At 35.2% G+C, this 14,539-nt stretch overlaps 1 protein-coding gene across 2 annotated transcripts in view; it reads left to right on the top strand.

The window, feature by feature from the left end:
* Positions 1 to 14,539, top strand: part of LOC106882931 (uncharacterized) — a 152,513-nt gene that overhangs the window by 101,682 nt on the left and 36,292 nt on the right. For both annotated transcript variants that reach the window (XM_089347745.1, XM_089347746.1), the window contains exons 3-4: positions 3,352 to 3,450; positions 7,380 to 7,547. In XM_089347745.1, the coding sequence (XP_089203871.1) occupies positions 3,352 to 3,450; positions 7,380 to 7,547 (267 nt within the window). The remainder of the gene's footprint in view (positions 1 to 3,351; positions 3,451 to 7,379; positions 7,548 to 14,539) is intronic.

The following is a 14,539-nucleotide window of genomic DNA, read 5'->3' as shown; positions in this document are numbered from 1 at the left end:
AGATTGTAGTTCACCTTATCATCATGAATAGTTTTGGAGGACATATATTGTCTTCTTGTCAGCAAAGCCCACTTATTTCTTGTAACTCGGTCATCACATATCTAAGTATGCTGGAATGTCTTGGATATATATATAGTGTGGGAGTAATTCTGGATTACTGGTGATATTGTGGGTAGAAAAACATATTTCAGAGACTTGTAATTATATCTTATTAATTCATGTCTATTACAAATCTAACCATTATTTATCAAATCACCAAAAATCAACAAAAGATTTGTTGAATCTGGGGTTGTCAGTTGTGAAACAAAGAAAATGTTTGAGAGACTGGAAATAATGTTATATAAATATCTAGATTGTAGTTGTCCTTATCATCATGTTTAGTTTTGGAGAATATGTATTGTCTTTTTGTTAGCCAGGCCCACTTATTTCTTGTAACTCAGTCATCACATATCTAGGTGTGCTAGAATGCCTGGGGTGTTTCTATATATATGTATGTGTGTATATATATATACATATATGTGTGTATGTGTGTGTGAGTAAGTGAATCTCGGTTATTGGTAACTTTATGGGTACAAGATCTTTGAGAAACTTGCATTTATATATTTTATTTCATGTCTACTACAGATCTTACTATTATTCATTATATAATCTAGAAACAATGAAAGGTTTGTTGAATTTGGGATTGCCAATTCATCATCATCGTGAAACCAAAAAAAAAAATGTTTGAGAAACTAAAAATAGCATTAGAACAATTCACAGGAAAGTTTCCTGTAAGAATTCTTGTCTAAGACTCTGAGATGTTATATTAATAATTTCGTGGGTTTAAAAATGCTGAAAAGAATAAAAATGGATGACTGTTTTACTAATTCAATTGCTCATCTTTGATTGTTATCAGATTCCCTATTCTTATGTACATATATACATATATACACACATATATTAACCCTTTCATTACCAACCTGGCTGAAACCGGTTCTGGCTCTGAGTACAAATGTCTTGTTTTCATAAGTTTTGAATTAAAATCTTCCACCAAATCTTAGTCACAATTTATATTCCTAACACTAGCTGAATGATAACTAAGTTATTTTACTAAATTCGTTGTTATATTTAAAGTAATTGAAAGAAACACAGAGCATCTCAAAATAAATCCAGTAACAAAAGGGTTAATGTGTACACACACACACACACACACACACGGGTCTCGATTTGGTTCAATGTACTCTGCCCCCTTAAAATGTTGTATTGAGTCTAACCACAAAAAAATATTGATCTATTAGAGCACACGGATCCTGTAGTCCCATTTCTCTTGTACCCTATAAATCAAAGACCTTGTATTTAAACACGAAATGAAAATATTAGTTAATATACCTGGTGACATTTGATTTTATCAAATTGTACCATGGACAGTTTTTTATATTTTCATTTCCTCCTTTCAGACTCAAGAAAGCATGTAGTCATGTCAAAACCATAACTGTTATCTATTAACAAGTATGACCTGATAGCATACATGGTGGCCCAAAAGTAGGTCTACAGTTATCATGTTGGCACTATAAATTTCTTTTAAAACATTTAATTACATTTAAATTTCTATCTTACAATTAACTAAATTAGCATAGAATAATCGTTTCATATTTTTTTCATAATTAAGATCTAAACTGTTAACATATCAATGCAGCAAAAGAGAAAGTTGAATAACTGTAAACCTACTTTTGGGCCATCCTGTATATATACCAAACTTTTGCTAATTGATTTAAATTCCTATGTAGTCATAAGTAAACATAGGCATTGTTTCAACTCTCCCATCAGTTGATCCAGCTGCACATCCAAGATGTGGCAACTACTGGGAAAGAGGGCTGCACCAGCATTAGGCTGGTGCTCATTTTCAAATGACTGTATTGGAGTAACATGAAAGGAAGTGCCTTGCTCAGGGACAGGACACACTGCCCAATCCAAGAACTGAACCCACAATCTTGTGATTGTGAGCCCAACATCCTGACCACTAAGCCATACATATTCATGTGTTTGAGTTAAATCAGTTTGATATACTCCTTCAGTTTATCATCATCATCGTCATCGTTTAATGTCCGCCTTCCATGCTAGTATGGGTTGGACGATTTGACTGAGGACTGGCGAACCAGATGGCTACACCAGGTTCCAATCTGATTTGACAGAGTTTCTACAGCTGGATGCCCTTCCTAACGCCAACCACTCAGAGAGTGTAGTGGGTGCTTTTTACGTGCCACCAGTATGAGGGCCAGTCAGGTGGTACTGGTAACAGCCATACTCAAAATGGTGTATTTTACGTGCCACCTGCACAGGAGCCAGTCCAGCGGCACTGGCAACAACCTCGCTCAAATGTTTTTTATTATGTTCAAATTCATGACTTTGTGCCTATGTAATAAATGGTGGTGGCAGAGGCGGGGGGGGGGGGTGTAATGGTAGGATGATGATGATGATGATCCTGTTCAGAATTACTGCTTGATGGTATAGCCAATGGAACAAAACATCTGAGAACCTTTCTAATCAACACCATTCCAACTTTATCTCTGAATATGTCCTAATTTCTGAGATTTTCAAACATGTGGTTCTTGTTTTAAAGATATCAGAGATTATTGAATTGAGATTTCACTGCTACACTAAACAGGCTTAAATGATTATGTAGAAATTCCCTTGTTAATACTACCTTCATTGAAGGAAGTAATTCATTCAATGTGAAAGGGTTGATTGACGAAGGAAAAGAGAAAAACCTAGAATAGATAAAATCAGAGGATTTCACAGGGGAATGATGAATAGACTTATAATAATAATAATAATAATAATAATAATAATAATAATAATAATGATGATGATGATGATGAGCTTATTGTATACAGTTCTCAGATTCACTATCACTCATTGGGAAAAGGTAAAAGATGAGACAGAAAACAGCAATTAATCAATGTAAGACAGCAATGATAAGCAAAAAGTTCATTGCATAGTACACAGGGTAAAGTACAAAAAGACAGAAAAGTGAACAGTAAAAGAGCCATAAAGAGGAAAAGGTACACAGGCACATGAGGAATGGTGTTGGTGAATTTCAGTAAGTATGGAATTTTTAAAGAATACATGTTCTGACAGCTAAAAACAGATACAGGTAATTTTTCCCCCCACGCTTTGGCAATTCTAAGCATTAAAAAAATGTTTCTGAAAGTCATGGATGCTGCACTGCATCATTACTTTTGTGGTTATCATTGCCAAAGTCTATTTCCTGGTGTTTATTTGCTTATTTTTTATTTATTTACTTTTTTTTTTAATAAATTTCAGAGTTTATTCTGTGATTTTATACTAAAATTCTTTCTTTTCAATTTTCAGGTGCTTCCACTGAAGTAAATCAGCAGACAGAGAAGAATGGAACTAAAGAAGTCAATGAAAAGGGAAAAGAAGAGGAAATAAAAGACACAGATAAAACAGGTACGGCTGTGTGGAGGGCACAAAAAAATCAGTAGAACTTCAGAAAAAAGTCCCTACCTTATTTGGTTGTAACCCTTTATAGCCTGAGTTTAAATCCTATTAACATCGCCTTTGCCTTTCAACATTCCAGGATCCATAATATAAAGGACCAGTTAAGTGCTATGAATTGATGTAGTCAACTAACCCTCTACCCTTAGAAGTGCTGGCCATATACCAAAATCTGATGCAATTATAAATGATATTAGATGGTGTGCTGTCAGGGTCGTAAGCATGTTGGATAAAATGCATTGTGGCATTTCTGTCTGCTCTTTACATTCTGTGTGCAAATCCTGCTGAGGTCAGCTTTGCCTTTCATCCTTTTGAGGTCAATAAAGTAAAAGTACCAGTCAAGCACTGAGGTCAATGTAATCCCCTTGTCCCCAACTCTGAATAAGGCTTGTTTAAGGATGTTGAACGGAACACCTGTTTCCAGAGGTGAATTATTCAGATCCCAAAGAATTCCTCTCAATGCATGGCTATGATGCTCCCCCACTACTTCTGCTCATGATCAGAGATGCACATATCATCAGCCACTAAGGGAGATGCTCAACTGGTTATGGTCAAACAACTAACAAGCAAATCTGTGATGTTAAGCAGAATATTTGCTGTAGCCCATCTTTTATACCAAGACAAAACATGTACATGATAACACAAATCATTATTATTATTATTATTATTATTATTGTTGTTGTTGTTGTTTTTGTTGTTGTTGTTGTTATTAGTAGTAGTAATAGTAATAGTAATAGTAGTAGGAGGAGGGGAGAAGAAGAGGCAGAAGCAACAGCAACAGCAGTAGTATGCTCATCATCATTAGGGTGGTGTTAGTGATAGTGTTTTAATGCCAGACAGAAGAGACAGAGAGAGAGATGACCCGAGGGTGACAACTTTCCTGTGGTCAGGCTTCCCCTGCTACCATCTACCTACCTACCTACCTACCTACTCAACGACATTCAAGAGAGTAGCCTTCTTCTATTCCCACCTCCCCAAGGTCATCCAGCTGTTGTAGTTATAACCAATTGTTATTAAATTTTGAAAGTATCATCACTTATGAGTCAGGGAGTTGAAGAGAAACACTTGACCCTCCAGTATTCATGTAACAGTGACACAGGCAAACGAATATTGTATTCTCAATTGTGGAATCACAATTTAGTTTATATCTAGGGCAAAAATTTCCTCCATTACTGATAGGTTTCCTTTGTCACAGAACTACAGCAAGAGGAGCTCCTCTCCTCCCCTCTTCCTCCTCCTCCCCTCTTCCTCCTCCCCTCCTCCTCTTCCTCCTCCCCTCCTCCTCCCACCTCCTCCTCCTCCTCCTCCTCCTCCTCATCATCATCATCATCATTGTCATCATCATCATCATCATCATCATTTAACATAGCTGCATGGGTCAGATGGAATTTGATTAGGTGGAATTTTTATGGCCAGATACCCTTTCATGTCACCAAACCTCATTTGTTTCCATGCCAGGTAATATTTCCCAAGACCAGACATGCATGCATAAAACACACACATGCATATAAACCATACACAACCAGAAGCACACACACACACACGCGCGCTCATACATATGTGGTGGGCTTCTTTCAGTTTCCATCTACTGAATCTACTCACAAGGGAGTAGGGATAAAGTAGAAACCACTTGATGAAGGTGCTGCACAGTGGAACAGAATCTAAGACATTGTTGGGAGTTTCAAGCTAAAGACTTAACTTCACCACAAGTTGCTCACCATGCTAAAACTAATAGCTAAATATCCCTCAAATTATACCCAATAATCTTATAAAAGAGTTGATGCAATTTTTATTTTGGTAAAGTAGTTTTGGGTAAATTATATCTGAGCAAAAGACAAGATAGATTTGGTTGGAATGGCTTTGGTTATACAACTGCTTGATCAGTGTAGGTTGACTTAGTGATAGCGTTTTAATGCTAGACAAAAGAGAATGCCTTTGGTTACAGATTTGCTTGATCAATGTAGGTTGACTTGGAACTAATTAAAAATGATGAAACAATTGTCAAGTTAATGACATCATACTTAGAGTAGTGAAGGTAAAATAAACTAATTAATTAAGAAATACTTATGTGGTGATGAGAAGAAAACACTAACTGAATGACTAATGTTATTTTATTCTGATCTTGGCCAATATAACCAACAGCTTTAGAAGACAAAGGCCATGAAGTTGTAAAAACATTAAAACACTGAGCTAAATATAGACCGTAAATTAGCAGGATTGAAAGTGTTTTACTACGTTTATTATGGCTCTTTACAGTATCAGTTCAAATCCCACCTTTGGTGTCGGTAAAATAATGTACCAATCTAGAGTATTAGGTTTGTGGAACCATTAGGATTTCAGATGGAATGCTTTGGCATTAGTTCTGTTTTTTTTTTTATACTTGCTGACTTTGGAGAAAGGGACAGAGTCTAAGATCCTTACAGACCTTCTGAGACTGGTGAGATTGATGCTGTTAATGCAGGTCAACATCTGCAGGAATGATATGAATGGGGAGGAGATGCCAGAGGACCAATGTTCTAAGGAAGAAGGATTGAGCATAATGAATAGTATGGGATGCATGAAGGATGATAAGTAGGTTGGAGATGCTTGAATGGTGGAGATATGAGACCAGCCAGCTTTGAGAAGCAAAGGCCATTATAGTATTGCTTGAAAAGACAGAGAGAGAACAGCATGCATGTGGGCCAAAAGCTGGAGAGTATCCATTAGTGATGGAGTATTAATCAGCCAAGTGGCCCTTCTCTGGATGCAAGCCAGGATGTCAGTGTGTGTAGTGGGAGTGCTATCCCATATAATTGTAGTGGATTTGATTTCAAATACTGTTGAGAAAAATTTTGTCTCCCATACTTCTAGGGTCAAATACAATAATATACAATCTTGGATGTTTAATTGGTGGAATCCTAAGAGCATTGTGGTATTTGTTCTTGACCCTGGTGTCTGAGTTCAAATCCTGCTGTGCCTCTTCTTGGATGATAGATTTACTTTGCTACGCATTTTAACATCACTACTTGGCTCTTGGGTGCCTTTAGTGGAGTCCACTCTGTTGAAAACATTTGAGCCATATTTCTGACTTATGGATGTCTTTGACCTGCTACTTCATCAGTCTTGGAAGCTCTGACAAAATGAAAGGTGATAGGTACTGCCCTCCCTCCTGACAAAAAGATCTTAAATTATTTAGTTTCATTCTGAGTTCAGATCCAACAATGGATGGAAGCACTGGTCAATATTAGATTGAATACTTCTGTCCCTGGGGGTCTGTTCAAGCAAATCTGATCAAGATAAACACATCCAAGAATAGCAACAATAACACCACCAAACTTCACAGAGTTCTTCATTCACTCTTCAAATTCAGAATTCAGTGTGTTCAATATGCCACTATTTCAAATAATGGTAAAAATGGCAGTGTTGCTTTTCAATAACTCTTCTGATTTGGAGAGTGTTATAAAGTAAAACTCAAGTTCCCAAGATCAAATCCATGACCAGATTTCAATTCTCAGTTGTATTTATTTCACTTTGTTAAAACTTTTGGGAAAGGCATGAACTTTATACTTTTGTACTTCCCCTTTACATATATATCTGAAACACTGAGCCTATGTAAGCTATCAAAGGCTTACTGAATATAGATGATTTGATAGTCAGTGAGATCTGAGCCTAAGTGAAATAACAAAGATCTAATGAGTATAAATGACTTAGTAGTCAGTGAGATTTAAGGTTATGCAAGGCATCAAAATTCTAATGAATATAGATGAGGTAACAGTCAATGAGGTTTGAATTTACATCAGGTATCAAAGGTCTTATGAATATAGTTCATCAAACAATATCAATCATTATCTTGCATCCTTCATTAATTAGTGATATTAATCATTTCTTTATTTATATAACAGGAAGTTTAAGAAAGAAGGCATGGCTGAAACGTAAACCAAGTGATCAAAAGTCACCAAAGTCAAAGAAAAAAGGTAAAGAAAATAAAAAGAAAGGTTCTCAGGATAAACTTTCCATCACTACAGAGGAACCAGAAAAAGAAGAAGTATCTCATAGACTTTCAAGAATTGGTAAGTGGAAGGAATAATTCTTCATCATAAATATCAATAGCTTGATATATTTATTAATTCACTTGTTTGATTTGTTGTGTTTTTTTTATTTTAATTTCTTTTGGTAAGTTGGCAGCAGAAAGTATAAAGAACTAGTTAAAATGCATTGGAATATTTTCATTTCTTTAATTTTGATTTCAGATTCAAATCTTGTCACAGTTGGGTTTTGTCTCTTCAGTGTTTATATAAAAATGAGCAGCAGTAATACTTATGATATCGTATTAATTGACTATGTTTTGCTCCTGCAAAAGTTTGTCTTATGTCTCATTAAAAGAAGTGAATGCCATGAAAGGAACACAACGTCCAGTAAAAAAATAAAGTGTTGAACTATTGATCACACACAAACAGAATTTCAATATAAAATAAAGTACTGGTCTATTGTTCATGTGAACAGGAGTTCAATATAAGTTAATGTGTTGATGTATTGATCGCATAAAGATGAGTTCAATATGCACAAATACAAACCTAAACATCTGTTCTACCCTTGGGCTGAGTAGTGCAACATAATTATTTCACAATTGTATGATCAGCAGTTGGAAAGGTAACCAGCTATATCTATATATATATATATATGTTTAATTATATGTATTTATTTTATCCTAATTAATAATAATTCGGATAGAATAAATGGGTTAATAGAAACCAGGGTAGCAAAGATCACAAAATAACTGTGGTGTAATTCCTGTTTTTGAGGCAGAAACTCCTTGATATTTTGGGTATTTGAGTATATATAAATTTAAGGAATGGAGTGAACGCATGTTATAACTGCATACTTTATTCCGACATATGTTTCGAAGAATTACAATTTATGCGATCCATAGGAATCGTCGATGTTAAAAATGTAAACTTCTCCTCAGGGAAATGTATGGGGATCATCTTAAACGTAAGACATTATGACCGAGTATGAGAACTATAGTTGGATAAGATGCCATTTTCACAACTTTCATCCAGCATGCTAACGATTCTGCCAGCTCACTGCCCTAATGATGATGATGATGATGATAATAATAATAATAGTGATAATAATAATAATAATAATAATGATAATTATTATTATTTCTGATTTATGCACAAAACGAGCTATTTTAAGGGGAGAGATTAACTCACTATTTTGTTACTTTTTTGTATTGACTTGGACAAGAGTTAAATTCAAGATTTAAAGAGCTGGAACAAATACAGCAAGAAATATTTTCCAGAATTCTAATAATTCTACCAGTCCACTGCTGCTGCTACTGCTGTAGTAGTAGTAGTAGTAGTAGTAGTAGTAGTAGTAGTAGTAGTAGTAGTAGTAGTAGTAGTAGTCATTAATAATGAAGTTTGAAGGGGAAAGAGGAGTAAGCATGAGAGAAAGAGGAAAAAGAAGTAACTTAGCGAAAGTCATTGTGAACACTTAACAGTGTTCTTGTAATACATTAATTCCAACATGACACCACTTCTATTCACAAAGTCAGCCTTGACCGCAATGAACTCTCATGAAACAATCAATAAATATTCCCCTATTAGGGCTTATTAATTCATTATTGAGCAATATTTCATATATGCAAGCTTAAACTTCATGAATAGGCTTTCGACTTTCCTATGTTAATGCTAATTAAGAAACCATTTCTTTCTGTTAAACAGTTGGCCATTAACTGACATGCTTAGATGTTAATCAAAATCTTGAATGTGTGAGCCCTATTTCAAACTAATTGAGAAGATATTAGCATTTAATTATAATTGTGGCAAGGAGTGGCATTAGCTTCATTGATTATGAGCTGAGCAGTTATAAAGGGCATCCTGAATCTATGAACTAGTTTCAATTCCCAACTAAAGCCATTTAACATTTCACTTACTCAGCTAATACCATTAAGAAATGAATCAGACATAATTCCATGGGTGCACTGAGATAACTTGCACAGACGGTGGAGTGAGAGTAAGATAAAGAGAAAATAAGTGGCTGGACATTAACCGTTGTGTTGCCATATTTCTGCTGAAATATACTGCCTTTACTTTGAAAATAATAGGTATTTTGTAAAATAACTTTGTTGTTACAAAACTGGTGTCTGGGTCATAAATTAACTCGGATGGTTTTAATTTTGATCACTTTAAAACAAACAGTATTAGAGAACCAGGGATGATCTCAGGTGGGTTGGTATCAAAAGGGGTAAAAGTATATGTGAGATGGTGTTGAAATATGGAGGAAGATTGGATGGTATCTATCGACAGTGGAAAGCACTCATTTGAACTGTTATTCAGCTTTAGGTTAGCTACAACCAGGTAGATTTATGATTTGGGGTAGTGACTCTCAAACTTATTTGGTTTCAGAACCCTTATACAATTTTCTAAAAATCATGGGACTCATACCTGTATTTTATGAACAAATCCTACCAACTTAATTTTAAGAAATTAAATGAAACAAAAATTGTTTCCAAGGGAGAAAATTGGTTCACTTGAAAAATACATAATTTGATTATTCTGAAAATAGTAAATACCATGTTTTTGACTTACTCTTTTACAAATTGTTCTCTGTCCCCCATTTGTTGTTGTTGTTTAACACTAAGTCCTAAATGAGCAGATCTATGATCAAAGGTGGAATACCAAGTCTATCACATCTTTCTCCAGGCATAGTTTATCTTGGACTACATTATCTAATATATTCTTTACATCTTAAAGATGGTAGCAAATAATCTGAGGTAAATTTTGTTGCTATTTCTAGTAAGTTAAGTTACCATGTAAAAACATCCTCATTGGTTTGTGGCTAGGACCTATAAGTGGGTGAAGTGGGGTTGTCTGGAGATCCAAGATAGGAACTGTGACTGTTTGCCAGGCTCTAAATAACAACTTCACAATCCTTTGAATTCTGCAAGGATGTCTCTGCAGTCTTACACTATCTGACTGAATTTCTTTCAAAGGCCCAGCTTATAGCTTCTAATTTTATGTATAATGTTGGAAACTATCATATTTGGATTGATTATTATATTTTGTTGTTTCTTCCCTGATTCTTAAATTTTCCTTATGCATGGGATGTTCTTTTCTAACCTGACATTAAATTTTAGCCTATAAATATTAAAAAAAAAAAAACAATTTCTTATAACTACTGACTCAAAACCTTGTGTCTTTAAAATCTTCACAAATGACTGAGTAAATTTTCGCATTGACTTTAATGTGTCGTATAATTATACTTAAGGTGAATTTAACAACCTGTTGAGATTGTAACAGGTTAATTTCCACAGTGTAGAAAAGCATTTCAGACTTGACCTTGGATTGTCAGAGAGCTTCCATTCATTTGACATATACACATATCCATTGTTTCTTCTGTTAGGTATTTGATGTCATGGAAAAGTACAATAGAACATTTTCACTATATCTTATTAAAAGATGCCTTATCTCACCAAACCCCAGAATTTTGTCATGGACCCTATTTTGGGAAACACTACTATAAGCTGTTCAGCCATGACTGCCACTATTGAGACATAGTGTATTAAATGTGTTATTAAAAAAACAAAATGGCAGAGTGTTATTTGAGGAAGATTTGATTCCAATTTCTAAGAGGTCAGATGACCTTCCTTATTGGCTCTTTACATGTCAGGAAAGAATGAAAGGAGACATAAGTAGATGTGGTGAAGTCATATTTTAGGAGACTGGGCCTCAGATAATAATGCACAGAAACAGGAATATGAAGAATGAGTTATATGTTGCACAACAAGTCTATTCATCTTTTGCTAGTATGGGGGGAAAAAACATAATAAAATCAGAATGATGATTTCCTAACTGATTCAATAATGCATTATAAATATGTAGAAACGTTTTATTGATTACATCCATTCAAAAATGTTTGGTGAAACTCTGTCATATTTTGAGCTGATCAGCCCAAACCAGCCATTTTCCTGTACCAAATAACTTTACATAATTCAACATATTCTTGTTATGTTTTATGTATGTGTGTGTGTGTCTATAAACTTAGGTGTGAGTGTGTGATTGAGAAGTTTGCTTCCCATCCACATAGTTTTGGATTCAGTCCTACTGGTTAGCAGTTTGGACAAGTGTTTTTCACTACAGTCCTGAGCCAGCCAAAGCCTTATGAAAGGATTTGATAGATGGAAACTGAAAGAAACCCATCTTATATGTATCATGTTCATCATTTAATGTCCACTGTTCTTTACTTTCATGCATCAGATGGAATTTGTTGAGGCAGATCTTTCCACAGCTGGACTTCTTTCAATTCATCAATGGCAAAATTGCCAATGTGATATCAGAGACTGGCAAGTTTCCTACTGCTATGGATGTCAAAGCATGGCCATACTTGAGCAAGTTGTCCAAATGCAAAATATGTAGACCAACACAGCAGAGACACTAGATGCCTCCCCAAAGACCTCCGTACTTCCTTCAACTAATACAGGACTGAAATGGATGGTGTGTGCAGGTTAAAAATATCCAAGCCTGATTGAAGAGAAGAGCATTGTAGTTTGCTTGAAGCATTGTTAGAAGCTTTCTTCATTTATTATTTTCCATATATACATACATACATATATATATACATACATACATATATATATATATATATATATATATATATATATATATATATATATATATATATATATATATATATATATATAGTTCATAGATGAGAATCAGGTAATCTCTGTATAGAATACAATTAGTAGTACTCAAGAGGTTTAAACTTGAGCGGGTTTAGAAGAGAATGTAGGGGTAAGCAAATTAGACAGATCAATATATAAAGTATATTCATCATCATCATCATCATCATCATTTAATGTCCGCTTTCCATGCTAGCATGGGTTGGACGATTTGACCGAAGACTGGTGAACCAGATGGCTGCACCAGGCTCCAATCTAATCTGGCAGAGTTTCTACAGCTGGATGCCTTTCCTAACGCCAACCACTCCGAGAGTGTAGTGGGTGCTTTTACGTGCCACCGGCGCGAGGGCCAGTCAGGTGGAACTGGCATTGGCCATGTTCAAATGGTGTTCTTTACATGCTACCTGTACAGGAGCCAGTCGAGCAGTACTGACAACGACCTCACTCAAATGTTGTTTTTCACATGCCACTGACACAAGTACCAGAGAGGCAACACTGGTAACGATCATGCTCAAATGGTGCTATTTACATTCCACTGGCACGGGAGCCAGATATCTGTATATATAAAGCTATAGCTTAGTCAGGAGGAAGGGTAGTGTCCTTTTTAAGGACTCTGGGATTGGTGGAAGAGAAGTGGGAAGAAAGATGTCTTCATACCAAAGAGTCAAATACTGGGATTGATTTTCTTCTCTGTTTTACACACTTTATCTCTGGAAGAAATCAGCTGTGTTCAAAACTAGAAAGTGATGGGCTCTGCTAGGTTTAAGGTAAAGCAGAAACATCCAAGACACACCATATATCATGACAGTAACTCTTTGATTCTATCAAAAGTTGAGGACCCCATCAACCACCCCACTTAACGTGTATAAGTAAATATAAAGATGATGGCTCCTAGCAGTTGTCATGTTTTCATTTCTTTACAATTCATATCTCAGAGAAATTCTAAGGAGAAGGAAAAGCAAGTCTTTAACAGCCATCATTCTTAAAATATAAACATTTCCACTCTACTTTATATTTTGGATATTTTGCCTTAGACTGTGATTGTTCTAAGTCTTTTTTTACTACCCTGAACAACAATATGTATATGTGTGTGTGTGTGTGCACACGCATGCATGTGTGTGTGTGTGTATAAATGTATATGTACATATACATATTTATATATAAATACATATATATAAATAAAACTTAATGTATGCATGTATGTATATATATATATATATAGGAAAATGAAAAAAAGCCAGAATGCTGAACTGGAAGCATATTTTAATAAAGATTTTTTCTAACCGGTTTTCATTGCGAAGAAGCAAATTATCAAGAAGAAGGAGAATGAAAATGTTTTTTTACAAAGAAGTACAAAATGAAGAAAATAATATATAAAGCAATAATATATAAAAAAATAAATATACCCATACATTATATTGTCTTTGAGCTTTTGTAGTTCAATAGTAGTTCATGTAAACTTCTAGAATTCAAATCCATACTTAATAACATACATCCCAACATTCAATTCACTATGGAATTCAGCAAACATCATCTCCCTTTTCTTGATCTCTTAATTATAAAAACACCTAATAACCAAATCACAACCGACATCTACCACAAACCTACAGACTCACAACAATACCTCCTTTTTAGCTCATGCCACCCAAAACACACCAAGATAAATATCCCCTTTAATTTAGCTAAAAGAATTTGCACCATTGTCTCTGACCCAACCACTCGAGAAATACGCTTACAAGATCTCAAAAAAACACTGTTACAACGCCAATATCCCTCCACACTCATAGATCTTGGAATAAAACGTGCCAAGGAACTTGACAAAAACACACTAAAAACCAACCAACATAATAACACACCCAACCCCAAAATACTTCCATACATCTCCACCCATAACCCCAAAAACATTGAAGCATTCACCACAATTAAACAAAACCTCCCCTTACTCACCACAGACCCGAAAATGAACAATATCATTAATACACACAAAGTCCTTAAATGCAAAAGGCAACACAAATCTTTGAAAACATTATTAACCAATTCCAAACTACATACACCACTTCCACCCCCATCAGTTAAAAAATGTGCACGCCCTAATTGTGGCACCTGCCCCCACCTACTTGAAGGCTCTGAATTTACCTTCAAACGAGGAACAAAGTTTAAAATTAAAACCAATTCCTCGGGTAACCTCATTTATGTCCTTACTTGCGCAGGTTGCCAAAACTTCTATATCGGACAGACGAGCCTCCCATTACGTAGAAGCGTAGCTGTCCATAAGGAACAAATAAACCTCCCTCAATACCGCCAAATTCCACTCAGTGGCCACATAGACTCTTGCGCCAGAAACAAAAACCCTAAATTCATTATATTCCCTTT

Source organism: Octopus bimaculoides, chromosome 2 (genome assembly GCF_046866305.1).
Source record: "Octopus bimaculoides isolate indiv1 chromosome 2, ASM4686630v1, whole genome shotgun sequence".
NCBI classification, from domain to species: Eukaryota; Metazoa; Mollusca; class Cephalopoda; order Octopoda; family Octopodidae; genus Octopus; species Octopus bimaculoides.
Note: the sequence above shows the minus strand (reverse complement) of the source record. Positions and strands in the feature narration are given on the sequence as shown.